Below are 20235 nucleotides of genomic sequence, written 5' to 3'. Positions count from 1 at the left end.
CTCCACTCTGCATTGTCACTAAGTCTGTCAATTATCTATGAACCCCACGCTGTTTTGTGAGCACCTCTTGGACATTCTGCATTTCACTGCTAATAACCAGCTGTTGGTCATATTGCTTTGATTCATTGGAAGGTATGTGAATACTGCCTTCATGAATTAACTATACAATATTACAAAATAACACATTAAAGATAAACTTTACAATGCATTTTATAGTTAAATAGTCATTTAGTATCTTGCCAATAATTATTTTTATTTTGCAGACAGTGAAGGTTTTTATGTTAACTAAAAGCAAATATCCAAGTACTAAAACATCTCAGAAGTAGTTTTTATCTCTTCTACTACAGTCAGATGATTTTATGTTTGGACAAAGCCTTCAGGAAATCAAGGTGGTTGATTGCAAATATATAGTGGTGAATGCAAAATAGGATGAACAATCTTCTTGTAGGATTTATTCAATCATTAGATGGTGCCAAATTCCAAGAGGATATACACTGTTTGTGTAACCATATTCCGAGATGATATACACAGTTAAACAAAATCAAGCATTGTTTTAATAAAGCACTAGGTTGAAGTCAAACCCTCATCATGTCCTGCTCGGTCACCAGCACCTAACAACTCTGAACTTTAATATGATAATATGGTATGCCAATTAAAATGCAAAATAGATTTACACTTCCAAGACCTAAAAGCTTTTCTTCTTCTAGAATAGTTCAGTATGTCACTGCAGCAGTTCAAGGCTCTTATGGCAGCATTCCAAAAGGGGCTAAAGATATTCCATTGACATATATTTCACTTGACCCAACATTTCACTGGGTACATGACATATTTTTACCATTATGTTAAACCCCTGCAAATACGGACATTTTGCCTGATAAAGTGAAACTGAGAGACCGATCAGGAAGATTTCACTATACCCCATTAGAATTAAGCCTCAAGGAGAGCATTTGCTATAGAAAGATAAAGCTTCATAAATTATATTCCAGAACAGAAATAGAAGTATTACAACAACAGGAAGCAAAGTTAAATATATACCAAGTAATGGAAATTCATGAAAATCATTTAACAGTGTTCTGTGCATAGGAAAAACAATCTATTTGACACAGTACTATTGGAACACTAATCTAGAGGCTCCTTCTAGAGGCTCCACTGAGAACCCAACTCACCTTTTTTCCTCTCTCCCTCTCATACATGCAAAGGCACATATACATGCGTCTGAACGTGACGTGAACTTGACAGAAAGCTGCGCAACCTCCCAGTATGCCTGTGCGCCTTAACTTTCACCTCACTGGATCCTTTCAGGTCTTGCTCTCACAAAGCTGTGTGGTCTCTCTGTTCATGCACAGAGAGAGAAAGGCAGAACTGACATTCCATCTCAGGAAAGGGCTTTTGCCTGCAGCATGGTGATTAGCGGTTCGGCATTCAGGACACATATACTCTACTATCAATTGCGGGGCAGGGCAGAGGTGGGGGGGGGGGGGGGTGGGCATCGGGGAGAGCAATGCAGAGAAACAAGGGGAAAGGGGGAAACAAGGTAAATAAGGGAGGGGTGAAGCACACAGTGAGGGGGAGAAAGAAGTGGTGAGAAGTGTGGTGTAAAAAGGCAAATAGAGGACAAACATGGGGATGCAGAGGCGAACACGGATGATGAGGCTTTTTATCACACACACATACACACACACACACATGCACTCATACACAATGTCATGTCAGAAAGCAGGCAGAGTTTACATATAAGTACTGTCTGTGACAGCATCTATGACTAGCTATGACTAGACTACCATAGTGAATTCATAGTCATGAACCAATGAATAAACACACATGCACATGTGGATGCACACACTTTTTTTTGGCTCATCCACAGGGAGCAAGGGTACACAAGCAGCCCCTGATTATACAGAGTATATACTGTGAGCACACACACACACAGATTTAGTCAAAGTCAGTGCGGTGACAACCACCTCAGCAAAGCCAGAGTCTTGACCACAGGCCATTCTGTGTGTATCAGTACGGACGTTAATGAGAGAGTGAGTGGGGAAGAAAGAGAGAGAGAGATGCAGGAAGAGCACCATAACTCACAGCGAGAACTAGCAGAGGACATTTGTCATGTGTAGTATATATCCCACCTGCAGTGATGAATGTACACATAAGGATCGGGGGAAAGGCAGATGATGGTAAAGCACACGTAGGAAATCCCACTCCGATCTGCTCATCCACTCCCACGGCTCCGTCAAGCACAAACACAGTAAACAAAGCCCTGCTACCACCACAAATATACTCTGCCTAGAAGTCCAACCAGAGTAACATCTAAAACCCTTAAAATAATGTTATAGGTTGGCCAAAGTCAAATCACTAGCCAATTTAAAATATTCACATACAGAGCTTATGAAAATGGCCACACCAAACTATTAACATTTGAATACAGGCTTTAGAAAATGAGCTTTGTTCGTCACTTTAAAGCAGATTGATTTCTATCTAAATCCCTCTGTAAACGTCTTGGCTCAGACCAAATGGGTTGCGTGTGCTAGAGCCAGGATGGCTTTCACATTAAATATCCATCCAGAGGTTAAAAGATCCCTGTAGTTTTATGTGCAATGCCTCAAATATACTAAAGGTGCTGCTTGCATTTTTATATGCAGAAAGCACTAAGACAGAGTTTGTCAGATTCATAAGCATGCTAACATTGATCCAACATTAATAACCAACTTGTGATCCTAACATTATTAGCTTTATGGCACTCTACACCTTTAAAGAGCTTTATCAATGCTAAAAAGCTGCCAGAGAACCACAGAAAAATGAAAACATAAAACTTAATTGTTGCAAGCAGATACATTAATTAGCAAGCAGATACAAGCAATGTTTAAACCTGGCACAAACACAAAATTACAAATAAATTATAGTGGCAGTTAAACTAGAATCTAACACTGACTTGATCTTGTTCTTTTTAAACTTCCAACATTTTCACTTTACCCAATATACCCAATAAGTTTGATCACAAACAGCAATGAACAACACTGTGTTGTGTGTATACAACTGGCTTCATCCATGTGCCGTTTTCTGCAGGAATATGAAAGCAGCATCACTTTGTAATGCTTAAAAGAGCTGGAGCAGAATGTGAGCCTTAGAGTCACAAGGGGGAACATTTCAGATTGAGACCATTAAAGAGAAGCACGATTCCTTTATCGCTCTGTCCCTTAGCCCAGGGCCCCGGGGGGTAGAGTTGATTAGCACTGCCGTTGGTTTGAATCTCTCTTTCTCGCCTCTGTGCTAATCTCATTCCTAATGCAACAGTACTCATTACTGTCACTGGCAGCATTCAACAAAGAACTGTTTGCTTTTATTGGATTCAGAAGGCCTCCTGCTGGACTTGCTAACATGCTCTACTTTGAGGTACAAATGACAACATTTTCTCACAATTAACACAAAGCCAAAAACAGCAAATTACTGACTGAAGTAGTATTAGGCAACATTAGCTGTAATTGTAAGGCAAGACTGCATAAAAAAAAACCCCAAAGACTGGCTTTCTGCAGCCTCTTGGCAGACCCACAAAGCTATCAGCAAAGTTCACAAGAGTCAAAAATGACAAGGAGGCAGTTGCCCATGTGACTTGCAGTATTCAAGGCCAGCTGCCCAAGCTGAGGTCAAAGGGTCCATCTCACTGGTCCCTCAACTGTCCTTCTGTCTGAGCGGTCGACGCCAGACATCCTGCTGTCCCGTCAGACTCTCGTCATCCGTGTCACAGGGGTGTCCATCCAGGCCCCTTGGACACCCTGCAGCCTATTACACGACAGAGCTGAGAGGCTGCCAAAGCACCGGCAGAGACATACAGACACACAGACACAAAGGAATCACCGGTAGAGACAAACAACAGTAAGGGATCAGCATAACTGTTATTATTGATGAGTGTTTATGTGTGCGTGTACAAGGTAGTCACATGGCTCCCTTCCCCGGGGAGAGACCTCAGAAGAGTTTATGAGCATCGCACCGTAAGTGTAATTTGGCTGCACGTCAGTAATGGTTTCAACTGATACACTTTGGCCACGGCAGCGTGCCTGTAATAAATGTTGTGAAGCGACTTCTCAGTGCCTCGAGGCTCTGCTGGAGATCGTCACTGCCCGGTTTAAAACTCTTTCTCTCTCCCTCGCCCTCTCCCTGCGTTGCAGACCCAGTCACAGACATGAACAGAAGGCTCAGGCCAGCATCCACAGCGCTCTGAGGTCAGTGAGCTGGGCATTAGGAGGTAAATGCTGATGAGAATGACACCACTAGGCTTTTGCTGCCTCTCCGGGGCAGGGGACAGCCATCCCATAATACTTTCCCCACTCCTCCCCGGTCATGCAGTACCCAGTCTAGGACCAGAGATCAGCAGCAGAACTGAGGGAGTCATTACTGAGACATGTTGTCATTATAATTCCGATGTCAGGCTTCCATACAACAACTGTCCAAATGCAATAAGGACCGTCAACGAGTGATATATTGGGCTGAGCGATATAGACGTACAAATGAATTACATAAATTCAGCACTGCAAATTGACTCTTTTTTTTATCTTTTTGCCAATAAAAACAATTAAATTGTCTTGGAGGTGACAGATTACAGATATCACATATTTTCCCTGAAAACCAGTGTACACACACACACACACACACACACACACACACACACACACAAAGAGACTTTATTTAAAGATGATGTATAAAGTCTGCATTCAACTGAATCTATACAAATATTTAATAAACTATGTACTTTTGTTTTTGTATAAACATTTTTATAGAAGTCTCTGAAATCTTCATTTCATTCAGTGCACCTTGGATATGATTAGCCCTTGATCTGTCCTCGTTTCTGTTATCTTGTGCTTAAAGTCAGAAAACATTATTTGACTCTGATCTTACAGAGCCCCAAGCTTTAATTTCCAGAATTAGGACAAGATTAATTGGGGCACTTTGAAAGACTGTCATGACCAGGTTGAAATTCAACTGTTTAAAACCATTTCTAACAGCTCAAAACTTGGAAAAGTTTGATGAGCTTTTTTGATTTGCAGATGTCTAAAGAGGAGGACATCAAAGGGTTCCTTCATCCTGTCCCTTCCATCTCCACACACCGCAGAACAAAAACCACATAAGCATAATACAGTAACTTTAAAGGTAAATTCCGGCTTTTTCACTTATTTCTCAAAATCTTTTCCCTGACTCACATTGTTTTAAGATCATATTGCTATAGTTTTTTGTCTGTTTGTTTTCTAAGCACAGGATACAGAACAAGGCAGCAAAACTGCTTTTAGAAAGTGATGCAACATCATATAACAGTCAGACCATGTTCCACAGAGCTATTGCACCATTCTTGGGCAAGACCGGATAAAGAGCAGAACTCATGTAATCTCAGCTCACCTGGGAGTATTTTACTGCTCCACACTTATTTGGATGTTGACTTATGCACTGCTGATATTCAAATCTTTATTTCCTGGAAGCGCGTCACATATATAATTCGTAGATCACTAAATATGTGCATCAGGCCGTTAAATCCAGAGCTTGTGAAAGGGCCCAAGGCATACCCTGTCACAGAGGAACACCTAACAGTAACATTAACAGTGTTCACAACATGTCTTAATTTACACAATGAGTTGAGGATATGAAACATAGAATTCATTTTGTTTCTAACAGTACATTTTGAACCCCAAACAGCACAAAATTCTTACCTTATGAAAGACTATGGGTGGTCATAAATGTATATTTAGCCTTGTGCCCTGTGAAACATGCAGAAATGTTTAATTAAGTGAAATGTTGGAATATCCTGTTAAAGGCTTTTGAACAAACAAGCCTACATGAACAAACAAAACTACTTCTTGGCTCCTTGTTTGCAAGGCCTTTCACATGGCTATGATCCCAGCTGTCGATATGAAGTTCAGGCCTGTGTTCTTCACAGTCTAGTCATGATTTTCCGCCACTACCACCTCAATCGTATGATGCAGGACAGGTGCCAAGACGCCATGCTGACCCTCTCCAATCACAGGCTGCAGAAACACCAGTGGTGCAGGAGAGGCTGTGGTGGCACAGGCCGTGGGAGGGCCAGCGTCACACGCCGGGGCCTCTGGTGCTTGGACCAACAATATGGTGCGTACCGAGGGCTGGCCCTGCCCTGGGGGCTCCGGGCCCAGCCTGGCTGGACGCTCGGGGTCGGTATGTTCCAGCACAGAGCTGCCGGGCTCACGGCTGGAGCCTGAGCCGTGGGTCTTGCGGTGCTTGCCCAGGTTGGAGAGTGAGCGGAAGGCACGGTGGCACAGCGTGCACTGGTAGGGCTTGTCTCCGCTGTGTGTGCGGGCGTGCTCGGCCAGGCGGGCGGCCAGGACAAACGCCCGGCCACACACACCGCACACAAACGGCCGCGTGCCGGCGTGGAGGCGCTCGTGATCTCGGAGGTGTGGGATCTGGCGGAAACGCTTCCCACACTCACCACACTGGCAAGGAAGAGCAGAATGGAGGGAGAGAATGGTGAGAAAAGGAGAGCAAAGACAGAAAGAGATTCTCTCTGTTTCAGCAGTTCATATGCTAAAATACCTTACTTGAAAATTCATGTAATTCAACAGTCATATGTCAAATTCACTTCAAATTCTAAAATTTCAGTTACAGCCTGATGTTCGTTGACCTCTGACCTGAAAGGGTCGTTCTCCAGTGTGAATCCTCATGTGCACATTAAGTGAAGATGCAGTAGTGAAACTTTTTCCACACTGCTGGCAGTGGTGGGGGCGGGGCTTGGGCTCTGCACCAATGGCATCGGCTTCTGGGGCTGATGGGCCATGGCAGAGCATGTGCTGTTGCAGGGCAGAGTTTGTGGTAAAGCGCCGTCTGCATGGCGGGTGGGGGCAGCGCAGGGGCGTCTGTCCGGTGTGGGAGAGCCGATGAAGGCCCAGGCCCTCCTGTGTCACACATCGATGTCCACACAAGTCACAGATCAGCTTCCCCGCGCGCCTGGCTCCGCCTCCAGCCCTCTTCCTGGCCACTCCCAAAACGGAAGTGTCCTTCTGATGATCCGGAATTTCTTGCTGCTTGCAGAGGGGCAGGTGGTTGTCCAGTGAGGTTTGGTCCAAGAATTGTTCTGAACAGGAAGGGCAAGTGACCGGATGCTTTCCTAAGACAATAATAAGTAGCCAATGAAAATAAATATAAAAACCAGCAAGACTGGTAATAGACACCAATTATTAACACAGAACTCCAAGTCTACATTTGGCTGTCGACCTAGTCCCCTGGGTTTATAACCTCTAATGCCCTACAGCAGGGGTGCCCACAACTTTCCAGCTTGCGAGCTACTTATAAGATGACCAAGTCAAAATGATCTACCAACAATCTTTTTTTTTGCGGCGTGTGTGTCAAACAGATTGGCTACCATGTATGTCAATCAAAATACAACCGTCAGTGCAGATGGACGATAGCCTGGTCATTCATCCACTACTTTTTAATGTCATGTGATCTACTCACACTTCCTTCGCAATCGACCAGTAGATCGCGGTCGACGTATTGGGCACCCCTGCCCTACAGTCTCTGCAAAGTACAAAATACACCTGATATTCCCATGTTAGATATCAGCAGGCAATGCGGCCGTCCGAGTCTATTTCCACTCCTACAGCGCCCTGCTGAAGCCTCGTACTGCATCAAAGTGCCTTAATAACGGGAATCCAGACAACATAAATCAGGCGCTAATGAGCTACGCAGACAGGCAGCACTACTGCACCCGGTACTGATCTGGTATGCTGGCGGTCAGCGCGGGGCAGGCCGTAAAGCTGCTGGGCCGGGACGAGGCGCTTCATCATTTCCCTGATAGGTCGGTGCACATTTCTCTTTTTGCCACGTTTATTAACGCAGATATACCTGTGCTGTGGCACTCTCTGTCCAGGTAAAGTTGGTATAACCCTTAACCCTTTGCTTTAGATTAACTCTCACTGAAAAGCAACACACATTATTGAACACTCACTCTCACACTCTCTCTCTCTCTCTCTCTCTCTCTCTCTCTCTCTCACCCACTCACAACCCCCCCCCCCAAACTCAACCATCATCAAAAGTATAAAGCAGGGGTACTCAACTGGCGGACCGCGGTCCGGATCCGGACCCGAACGCAGTCCTGTCCGGACCCAATCTCATTCCTGATTAACTGGATACGGACCAAAACAAAACCGTAACATTTATTTCAGGGCTATTGAAAAAACACTCCGTCACGAGTGTTACGTTTGCCACCCCCGCTCAACAACTTACGTTCGCCACCAACCCCCCCCCCCCCCGGGCTACAAGCCTGGTTGACGCTTCGCGAGCGGCGCGAGGGTCCGCGCGGCGAAAATAAGGTAATCGCTGAGGCTCCGCGCTGTCGGTTCGCGAGGTCGTGCACCTGTAACTTCGCGCGCGCCGCGCTTCAGCGCAATGAACAAAGTCACGTTTTCAGGGTTCATACACCTTCATAAGGTGGAATTAAAGCACTTGTACGTCACTTTCAAGGTCCATTTCAATATTTCCCAGCATGTTAAACATAATTAAGTTAAATATTTATACATAGACTCGAAATAATTCGCTTTTTATCACATTATTTAATGGTTGTTTATTTAAAAAACGCCCAATCTTCACGTCTTCACGTTCTCATGTTTCGTCCTGGAATTATAAGAGGCTCGTATTTGTTAACCTAATACAAGATAACTATTCAGTCAGACAGATATTTGTTGTGAAACCAAGTAGTTACAATTTCAAGCATTTTAAAGTACTTTAACCTAAATTCCAGCACTTTTCAAACCTGAAACACATAGCAACATTAAAATTGGTCAGGTAAATGTTCATTCCCCTGTTTTGAGGGGTGTTTCTACCACATATCGTTTCGGACAAAACACCACAACACCCCTCAGCCCCCCCCCCGGACCTCAGGTCACAGGTATATGCCAAAATTGGACCGCGGACAAATTTAGTTGAGTACGCCTGGTATAAAGTATTTAATTTTTAGTGCTTAAGTATAAAAGTATTAGATAAATATATTATACTTTTTATCTAATATAAAGCCCTCTGTGCCCATTCCATACCTTGATGAAAGAGGGTGTGGATCTGGAGGCTCTTCTTACGTGGGAAGGTCTCCCCACAGATGGAGCAGGAGAAAGGGTACTGACCAGTATGAACAAACCTGCAGGAGTGACAGGCATCAGGTTAAAGTCATTGATGGAAAGTTTCAAGCAACATTGTAGATTTATTTATTTAGAACAAGCTCCTGTTTTAGGCTTTAGTCTTGGGCTTTATTTAATTGTTATCTGGCTGTTTCTTGAGGGCAGGACTGTGTGTGCAGAGGCAAGCTGACATTTTCAGACATTTCATCCGGTAATACGCGGATCCAAGGAGGCCCTGAGCTCGGTTCGGTATCCGAGGAAGCGGCGTGGCAGAGTAATGTGCACTCGACAGGAAGGCTAATGAGACATGTCACCCGTGGCATTGTGTCTGCTTACAAGCCCTGATTTATGGGTGAACACATGAGTTACTGTCAGGACACTGTCATACGGCTGGGCAAGGATCAGGTCTGTGCCTTCCTCGTGCTCGTCTTTGCCCTCCGAATTTGTGCACGTGTTACATGTCTGTGTGCTTGTGTTCCTGTGTGGGCAGATGTGTGCGTTGTGCGGCAGATTGTAGAACTGGTCAAGGAGTGGAGAAGACCAGTACAGGTTTTCATGCTCCTGCGACTTGGCCAAGAGGTGTAATGGACATTGGTCAGTTAGTCATGGGGAGAATGAGGACAAGCACGTTCTGATGGAGAAGGGACGGGAGGGAATCAGGACTCACGAGTACAACGTGGGTCCTGTGAAGAGCCGCAACAAGTGGCTTCTACAAGTCACCACATGAGTGAAAACACAACAGCAATACGACATTTACGTCTTTTTCTGCCATTCTCCCACCAGTGCATGCTGTGAGTGACTGGCTATGACCTGTGGCTCTGCTCACATCTACAGAGTGAATGCCAGTACAAAAACGCTCTGTATTAAAATGCCCTGGCATTGATATTAATATGGACAATATAGTTTTGTGTTCTTGCTAGATTCTGTAAAGCAGGCTTTGTCATCAGTATGTAGCTGGGTAGAGTTGTAGGGGGAGTTACAAACTACAGGCCAATTCTTCACATGCTGAGTTTTAGTGAGATATTCTCCTACTCAAGTCAGTTTCTGACCACATTGCTAATACTGGCTGACCATATTGGGTGACAAACCAAGCCAAACCCAACTGTGACATCAACACCAGTAACAAACAGGCTACATAATGGTTGACAAACTGTGAACAACAACAGATGTACATTATCCTGAGGCAATGAATCATGATTCTCCTCAGCTAATCAGTACAGAAACAAAACCGCCAACTGCTCTAGTTAGGAAAATAATGGAGATGATACTAGCACCAAGTTGATTGGAGGAAAATGCAGTCCTGAAATAAACCAGAAACACATGCAACAACAGCTATATATAGAATGGCCTATACTGTAAATCATTCTAAAATTTATTTGTGTTATGCAGCTTTACCCTTGAACATAAAATGTGTCAGCGATAGTTAATAGCTTATGCTAAATAACAGAACATAGTTTCCATTGAATTTTTGTCATCTTACCAAAATATTCATACCAATGTGCTATAGTTAATGGCCGTGTCATGATCAATGTAAGCTATCTAATGCTGTCGAAAACACAGTGAGAAGAGCTCTTTTATAAAACTACTATGCTGACTGGCGAAAATGTCACTTCATTATATTGTCAACCACACAAACGCATTGACTAATAATTGTGCAGCTCAATCACAGCCTCGGGCCTACATACTATTTCAAGAAGGGCTTCAAATCTCTACTTCTTAGAGATGATGTAGATATGGTCTTTTGAAAGGCTATTGAAAATCTGCCAGAAAAGCAAATTAATTCTTTTAGAATTATACTACAGCAGCAAATTATTCCACACTAACAAATTATACTACACAAATAGTACATGATGAATGTTTCCTTCATGCTAAACCTCTGTACCCTCATAATCTCCGGTATTGATTATGCTAAAGCTCTCTTCATTGCTTCTCTGTTAAAACCCTGGGTGGACCTCAGCATAATCAACCCTCACATTCTACGGTCCTCGCCCAGAATAAAGCATTTGTGCACATCCACCACATCCGCTCCACTGGTCATCAGTCTTATCCTATGATGTTCAAACATCTGGTTTTTACTGTAGCGCTTCTTGGTCTCACTGCCTCACCTACCCTCAGGTCATCTGGCAGGATACTGCTTGCAGTAGAAAGCATAAGGCTCTCCTCAGTCTCCTCAGTCACTGGCAGGCTGCTCTGTGACGACCACTAAACCAGTCGCTCTTCCGTTTTGTTCTTCAGAACTGAAGACCACTCTCATTTCAATATCTCATACTGCAGAGGCTTTAATCTGTGTCTTTGATCTGTTTTAACCTGCAGGCTAATACCGAGAGTACTGCTTCATTTTTCAACAACATTATCATTTTTACAGGAATAACCACCGTCACGATCTTCATATTAGCCCTGTTTTGACAATAACCTTGACCAATTCTATATTATCACTTAATGAGCCGCTATTACCATAACTGTTGCACTCTCCACCATTTTACCAGCATGAACCACTGAAAATACAAAACACTCACCTGTGCACCAGGAGCTGCGTGCGAGTGCGATACCTATTTGGACAGTCCGAGCAGACGAACGGACTTCTCTTTGCTGCCTCCTTTTCTTCACCCTCCTTCTTCTTTGTGCCGCCCCCTTCCAACTCTCCTCCTCCGCCTGCCTCGGTCTCAGCCTCTTTGTGAGTATGGAGCAGTTGGTGCTTCTTGAGCGTGCCTGACTGGGTGAAGCTTTGCCCACACTGCTGGCACACGTGGGCCCGGCGTGGCGTGTGCGTGTGGCGGTGGCGACCCAGGTTGCTCTTGTAGGCAAAGGTCTTGTGGCACACGTCACAGCGGTACGGCTTGTGTCCACTGTGGCGGAGCATGTGGGCACGCATATGGCAACGTCGCTTGAACACCTGTCCGCAGGTCGGGCATGGCGCTCCAGGGTGGTTCCGGGAGAGAGGTGGAGTAGAGTGGGGAGTGGCGTTAGAGAGTGATGGGGAGGGGGAGGAGGGTTGAGGCACTTCAGGAACAGAGCCTACCTGCTCATTTGTGATGATGGCCGGACTTGAATCTTCTGAGGAAAAGACAAAGACATTGAGAGCATTAACAAATTGAGTGTCTACTGAAAATCAGTGCGATGCTATGTAAATGCTATCTGAGGTCAATACCTGTGGTCTTATTCAGGGATCTAGATACATGATTGGTGGTCATGACAGGTAGCCCCTTCCCATTGGTCCTGTGCTGCCGCCGGTGGTAGAGGTACTGAGTGGTGTTCATAAACTCCTGGGTGCAGATGGAGCAGCGATGCAGTGTCCGCTCAAGGCCGTGATGGGAGCTGCGATGGGCTGCAAGCACTTCCTCGGAGCTAAAGCCTGAGCCGCACTGCACACAGAGGAACATGTCTGCAGGAGCTGAGTCTGAGATACCAGGATCTGGAGTTGAAGCATCCCTGCTCTGGAGATTGGAACCCTCATTACGGGTTATTACTCCATCCAGCAAGTGATCATCATTATTCTCCTTGTTTTGTGCACTAGCTTTCATCGATTCTTCCTCCTGTTTTCCGCTTCCTGTACCTTCCTCTGCATCGCTGGGGTCACACTCCCTTGATCTTGTGCTCACTGTGAGTTCTTCTCCAGGGCTCTCCTCCCCCTGCAGTTCCTCTGCTTCTGTTTTCACTTCATCTCCATCTCTTTCGTTCTCCTCTGATACAGTCCCGCAGCACAGGCCCGACTTGCTGTGCTGCTGCCACAGATCGAGGGACGTAAACAGAGTCCCACATTCACCACACTGGTAGCGGATTAAGGGAGCAGGCATGGCTCCCTGTGGCTGGTTCTTGCCGCATCTGGGTGAACGGGGCAAGGAGCCTGTCAGAGTGGTGGTCTTAACTCCCAGGTGTGAAGGCTGACAGCACTTAGGGCTGGGCTGGGCCGGCAACGAATTGAGCAGTTTGGGTTGAGACTTGACAAAACTTGGAGCAGCCTGAGAAAGTAAAGGGCAGTGAGAGAGACAGAGATATCACCAGGAATTCTAACATGGGTGCAGGAAATGAACTGAACATGCTGTATTTCTGATACAGCTTTATGGTGCCTCAGTGTTCAGCACACCATCACCAGCCAATAAGAACATCGATCTTGTCTACTTTCATTTTATAGGGGCATTATGTACCTGGGTACAACCCCAGTATGTATATAAAAGGTGGGGGTGAATATTTCACTAAGTTCAATAAGTTGTGAGTAGCCCTTTCCCCTGTCTCTGATCACAAGGTCATCACTGATCAGATATCTTCGATAACAAACCTCTGTAATGCTAGCAGGGGGTTTAGTACTCATATAAGTGTGTCAGAAACAACTGTGTGACTGGTGATTTTTCACGTGTCTGTGTTCCTGCTCATAGTAGTGAAAGCTGAGTGATCCACCATCCAAAATATTCTAGCCCACATTGGTCCTATGGTCAGAAGCCAACCCATGATGAGCTGAAGAATGCTTAATGCAAAAAGCACACAGCAACATATCTCTGTAACAATTGCTGGATATTTAGGGTATGTACAAACACAAGAGACAATATGGTATTTTTAAATTGACCTAAATGTGTAAAATACACTATAAATTTTTATGATGCTTGAGTGTACACTGGATAGTTTTCCAGTAATTTCCATGTATGTAACTTTTTAAAACATTTTTTTAAAGACAGAAATTCTTAAATTCTATTGCATAAAATGATTATTACTTTAAAATGCCAAACAATTAATTAAAGATTAAAGTTTTCATTATAGAGAAAAGCTATATAGCATGCAAAATTGAAAATGTAACAGATCCACTATCGAGTTAATTAAAAGACAATGAAGTGAATATGTGTAACTGTAAATACTGATATGTACACATATCACACTTAATGTTACCATATCTTTAGAAATCCTTGGTATGAAACAGCAAACAATGGGAAAAATTATCTTCATGGCTGACATTTAATCTGGATCAGCTTTATTACCTTTTGTAGACCTGGCTTTTGTGTACTATTGCACTGTATTATATCAGCAATGCATAAATAAAACAACAGGTGTCACTGTAATTACACACACAAACCAGAATGCTGGTTTAGACCCCAGTACAAGTACAATGTAATCATATTGGTCTCATGCCACTGGCTCCATGAGGCCAAAGCATGTTCATTTACCGTTTGCCTAATTCACTATTTGCACCCCCAGAGAAAGCTAATCCTCTACTGAGTTAGCACAGCTATGTGTTCTATCACATTTATTGTATGCTACAAATGTTTAAACTCTGCTTATCCAACCTCATGATACAAACAATCGATTAATCATACTAAATGAGACTTATAAATGAAAGGCTGTAGTAACTCTGTTTCATTTGGGAAAAAAAAGTAAAACATTTGAGCGATAACTGCATGAACAGCTGGCATTAGTTCTATTAGTTTTTTTGCTATTGTACTAATGTCCAGCAAGGAACAGCTTATTGTTAATTTACTGTCAGGAATAGATAATCCAGAATCAGGATGCTGAGATGATTGCAGCCCAAAATATGATTAAAGAATGGCCTGTATTTTAAGCCTATGTTAACCAGTTTAGTATGTAGGATGAGCATACATCCGCTACTTCCTGGAAATATCTTCTTTTTGAGACCTAAAATATATGTCCAGCCAAGATTTCTATAAATGCCTAAATTGTCCATAATTTGATTTTCTACAGTCACCATATCCATCGTGGGGCTCTTTTGGATTGCTGTCACCATTCTTTAGAGGTCCCTCCTTTTCCACACCCCACAATTAGTGGCTCCTGCACAAACCCTACATGCAACCATTGATCAAACTACTTCACAGCATGTATGTGTAGCTGCTTCACAGTAGCATAAGGCAGGAGAAGATACACAAACGTTACCTTCTATATGGCACCTTAACAAGATCTAAGAAACATTCCAACACAGAGCCGATAGTGACCACCCCTGAGGGGTGGGATCTTTTTGTTTTTGTTGATGTTTATGTCTGTTTTGTCTGTGTACAGCATGCACGTGACATCACATCTCTTTGCACACACTTCCACCACCTACATTCTGATGAAATTACTTTTTTAGGTTTGTAAATCAAATAACACAAATAAAAAACAAACCTGACAAAATTATAGATATGAATTGGCCAGAAATTGTATTATACTGGATTCCCCGATGTGAATTCCACGTCCACATGTCTTACCTACACTGCCTTACTAAAATGGCATTATTGTATCTAAAGCAGAAGGTATACCTGGGTACATTTACATTTATGGCATTTGGCAGACGCCTTATCCAGAGCGACTTACATTTTTATTAGGGGTGGGACGCGATCAAAAAAATTAATCGAATTAATCGGAAGCTTTGTAATTAATTAATCGAAATTAATCGCATTTTAATCGCATTTCAGTATTTAACATGAGAAATATTAATTTAAGTTTGAATGATGAATGAATCAATGAACATAATCAAACTTCAACATCTTGTTTATTTTTCCACCAGTCTACTACACAGACCAATATATGAGTGCAGAAAACAGTTCAGAACATTGGAAATTCTGACCAAAATGTTGTTTAATTTTGGGAGTTTTGCTCAGGATATTGGAAAAATTGAAGTAAATCAGAAGATGTTTTTTAATACCATTTTAGATGGTATACTTTTCTTAAATTTCCCAGGCCTCTGCCACAGGCATCTCCATAGTGCCTAGAAGTGGTCTTCTGCATGCTCAAAGCAAATGACTGGATCTTCCATTCATCATCTATAATATGAGCTGTCACACCAAGATCATTCTTGTTGCTAACAGAGGTCCAGTGATCCCCAGTCAGAACCACATTTGTGGCGCTCTTCACAATAACCTGTTTTACTTCCCTTTCACAATAACCTGTTTTTTTTCCCTCGTTCTTACGTACGAGGTTAAGAAGTACTTGGTGCTAAGAACGTTTTGGGAAACTCACCCCTGGACGGTAGTTCGTAACTTGCATCAGTTGACGCAATGTGCAGCGCTTCTTGTAAGCCTTTATCTTCGACCACAGAGAGCAGTGTGTCGAACAACACAAATAATATGACGCGTCAAGTATAAACGCGTGCGGAGTCGCGCGCTACGGTCACTCGCGAAAGTTTAATCCAGTCTTAATGGTCCAATGAAGGTACTTTAAAAACCAGGACATTTCCTCACTTTAAAAAAAAAACCCGGGACGACCGGGACAGGATGTGAAATGCGGACGTTTAGGTCACCCTATCGTACTAGGAATACATTTAGCGTTATAATTACTGACCTGCGCGTTAAGCTGGGCGTACACTGTGCGATTTTTGGCCCATTTTCAGCCGATTTTTCACTCGTTTCGGCTCAATCGCGTGTCGTGCATCGTATAGTTTACACAGGTAAACGAGGAGCGATTCACACCTCACGACCAACTCCCGATCAGAAATCGCAGCGTCGCAAGAATATCAAACATGTTTGAAATTCAAATCGCTCCTCGTGAGAGTATCGCACTGTTGAAGCAGCTCCACGAGCCGACTCTCCCTGCGATTTAGTCGTACAGTTTGAGCTGGAGCTGAGTACCCGATTTAAAATATCGTACAGTGTACGCCCAGCTTTAGCTGCAACATGTTTTGCGTTGAGGTGGTAACGAAGGGTGGAAGTGCTCCTGTGATAAGCGAACTCCTTCCTACATAAAGTGTAAATAACACTATTTTTGTTTGAACTTCCATCTGGAAGTTTGTTATATTTAAATTTCCCATCCACCAGCGTAGCCTCTTCAGTCATCTGCATCATGCTCATCTTATCGTGCGTCCATATAATCTGTACGCCTGGAACTCTGAGAAACGTTCCACGATGCAAAAGTGTATCGTGCGTTAAAATGCGTTAATTTTTTTAGTGCGTTAATTTTCCTGTAATTAATTAATCGAAATTAACGCGTTAAAGTCCCACCACTAATTTTTATCTAATTTTTTTATACAAGTGAGCAATTGAGGGTTAAGGGCCTTGCTCAGCGGCACCTCAGTCATGGCCTCAGGTCTGGGGATCGAACCCACGACCCTCTGGTCACAAGACGAGTTCCCTAACCACCAGGCCATGACTGCCCCGTAGTGTCTATGGATGATTTTTTTTTAAGAGATATATATATATATATATTTCTTGTTAAAATGTGTTAAAGTGGGTGTGTCCCCATCCTCTTTTTTTGAAAACCAAAATATGGTGAGCTAATGAATATACTGTCATCATATGACATGATATGTCATGTTCGGTAAGTTTCACAGCAAACTGCTAAACATATGAACCGATTTGACTTAGATTGTTTTAAAGACTAGTGGTATTAATGACTGGCTAATTTGGAAAGGATAACGTTAGCATATAGTAATTTACCTTTTTCTCCATTTTGTACAATGCTGCTGAACTTGATGTTTCAGAGATTCTGTATTACATTAAATTAAAATAGTTCTAAACTATTTTAAACATTGCTGCCTCCATGTGGCAAACCCACTCTATGGAGCATAAAATGCTTCATTGGAACACTATAAAGGAATCTAATTCTTCATATCAAGTGAGCTTTGCTTTATAGTAATAAGAAATATAAATTATAATCACAAATATTATTTGCTACTTTTTGCTGTTATTACTCCTTTAATTCATACATTTATATTTGGTTTGACACCACCGAAAAGTTAAAACAATGAAATATTTGTTGACAATTTTTTTATTGTCAACATTGTCAATAATGCCAAAAAACAATTTCATATTTACTGTAGAGTATGCTGGTAAAACAAAGTATGATGGTTAAACAAAGCCGAGTTTGGTACAGTACCTGAATGGTAGCTGACGCACAGCTGTTCTGAACTGTGTCAGAAAGGTGGCAAGTAAGGTGGTGGGTCAGAACATCTTTCAAAGAGTCAAAAAGTTGCTGGCATGAAGAACACATATACAGGGAGGTGCTGGCCATCTCAGAGAGCCTGTTAACAGACACACACAAGGACATAAAACACATGCCCAAATGTGAAAGTATGGGCATTTAGTGTGATTATATGTGAGACAGGGGAAAGTGAATAGAGTAAGCTAGAATAAGGTGCAGACATAAAAGTGTTGTGTGTTTAGGCCAGTTCAATGCCACATTGCACTAAGCACATGCTGGAATGAAATTAATGCTGGCATTAACACTCCTGCAGGAGCCCTGACGTGTGAAGGGGGTTGTGTGAATAGCACCCTCTAGCTTTTTGGGCTGTGTGCGTTGATAGATGCTGAAAACATATGGCTATTTAGAAGGCTTGGCATCGCTAACTATCACATATGCGTCACAGACAATGACTTACCAAACCAACCAAACAATGTAAAGCAGATGCATTCTTCAGGTATCATCAGTGTAACAGCACAATACATTTAAGAACAACACACATATTACATGCTAAATCATTTTAGATTGAAGCTACGTGCACATCTTAACCTATTCTGTCACTGCATGCTCAAAAACCTAGCTCTAGATAACTTTATGCAAATGAAATACAGAAAACATTACATGTTATACCAGCGAATAAAATTTTTCCACATGTGCACACTTGGGGTATTGGAATGTAATTGTAATTATTCAAACCTACTGTATTATGGACCATAATTTCTGCTGCACTTTGATGCAAAAGCAGAACAGATGATTGTTCCCAAAGCATGGGGCAATTTCTTAATTACTTCACCCTCCAAACAGCAATCTTAGTTGTCACAGATCTATATTCGCCTACATTCTTGCACTACTAAATTGTGGAGGCACTCACATTTCTATGATCTGCCACCTATCCACCTGAGCGCGCCTGGCTTGAGCCTGACAGAGCACACAGGATGGGGTAACTGAGGACCAGGTATTTGCTCTTTGAATAGCTGGAACGTAGGAGTGCACGGGCAAATGATGGATGAACGATGGGAATTGTGCGGAGAGATAGAAATTCCGGTCTTCTTTACGGTCTCGGCACCGTAAAGTCTTCCTGGGTGACGCCAAACACAGATCTTTCTTTTCTCACTGAAACAAATTAGTGGAAAATATTGGCAGTTGATGTAGCCTGCATACTGTTTTCGGACTAGGGTTTATACACACTCCAGAAAGCCGCAAACCGCGAAAGCTTGGGTTCCTGTAGACAGCCGTAAAATTAGTGGAACTAGCAGTGCATGCTGCATCAAAGGCACCTATGCTAGAAAAGGTATGAATAACGCAGCGAGTCTCTATGAGGGCTCGTCGATCGTATCACTGCTTAAACCGGTGGGAGTGAGAGCAGGTGCATCTTTTGGTGAGCGATATTTATCACTTGTGCAATATTGCCCCCCAGTGTAGTGGCTGCACGCGCTCGAATAGCATATTGGTCATTTAAAGACCAACCACTTAATACAGCTTCTGCTGAGAATCTAGTTTTGTCTAGTAAGATATCAAGTTAGTGAACTAAAGCAGCCAAATATATTAGATTGAATGTGTATTTGTGTTTCGTAGAGCATGCGCACAAATAACAGCGAGTGAGTGTTTAAAACATTAACCACGCCGGTAATTTAGTTTTATGAGTAGCGCTGCAGTGGTTGGAGCGACTTTACTTATTGGCCCGTTTTGGCAAAACCAATCTATCCATTCTAGTACATGCAAGTTTCTATGGTATAATGGCCGCTCATTTCTGGGGCGACTGGTATCGATGCTCCTCGCGACTACAGCTCTGACCACTGCAACTAAAGTCTTGAGGTGTAGAAAACGATGACAAAAACAAAGCTGTAGGAAACATTTGCTGGAAACAGAATGACACGCACGGACATTATTTAACTGTATTTTACTCACTGTAAAATCCCAATCTCACCCTTGTTGAAGAAGTCCGGGTGCACGTTGCTATAAAGTTTAACTGGATTGGCTGGATTAGTCTTGGGTAGATAACGCACCAATCACAGCCTAGCTGTCGTTAAACAGCGCTGGAGTTCGTCATAAAATAGCGACGAGTTGGCTGTTCCGGGAGATGTTTGGCAGTCACCGCTGGTCATCTTAGTTTTCAGATTTAATTGAGTATAAAATCAAAGAACGAAAAAAGACTGCTGTAATATTTTTTTAAGAATTAATGTCCGCGCTGGTTATACGATTTGGCACTAGATCGTTTTAGTGTTAAGCTGTTCTTGCC

General features: G+C 43.0%; 1 protein-coding gene across 4 annotated transcripts; it reads right to left on the bottom strand.

Moving 5' to 3' along the window:
* Positions 1-1473: 1473 nt before the first annotated feature.
* Positions 1474-20216, bottom strand: LOC143517273 (uncharacterized). Of its 4 annotated transcripts, none has more exons than XM_077009591.1 (8): positions 19924-20216; positions 18868-19109; positions 17913-18057; positions 12274-13084; positions 11642-12179; positions 9048-9145; positions 6648-7123; positions 1474-6452 (listed from the first exon to the last, which is right to left on the bottom strand). In XM_077009591.1, coding segments are annotated over exons 2-8 (2601 nt in total). In that variant the 5' UTR covers positions 18870-19109; positions 19924-20216; the 3' UTR covers positions 1474-5921. The 4 variants fall into 4 exon arrangements, with proteins under 4 accessions (XP_076865706.1, XP_076865705.1, XP_076865708.1 ...); XM_077009590.1 differs by having other exon boundaries at positions 19905-20014; XM_077009593.1 differs by lacking the exon at positions 18868-19109 and having other exon boundaries at positions 19924-20024.
* Between the last annotated feature and the right edge of the window lie 19 nt (positions 20217-20235).

This window comes from Brachyhypopomus gauderio, chromosome 6 (genome assembly GCF_052324685.1).
Source record: "Brachyhypopomus gauderio isolate BG-103 chromosome 6, BGAUD_0.2, whole genome shotgun sequence".
Lineage (NCBI taxonomy): Eukaryota > Metazoa > Chordata > Actinopteri > Gymnotiformes > Hypopomidae > Brachyhypopomus > Brachyhypopomus gauderio.
This window is presented reverse-complemented; position numbering and strand designations above follow the sequence as displayed.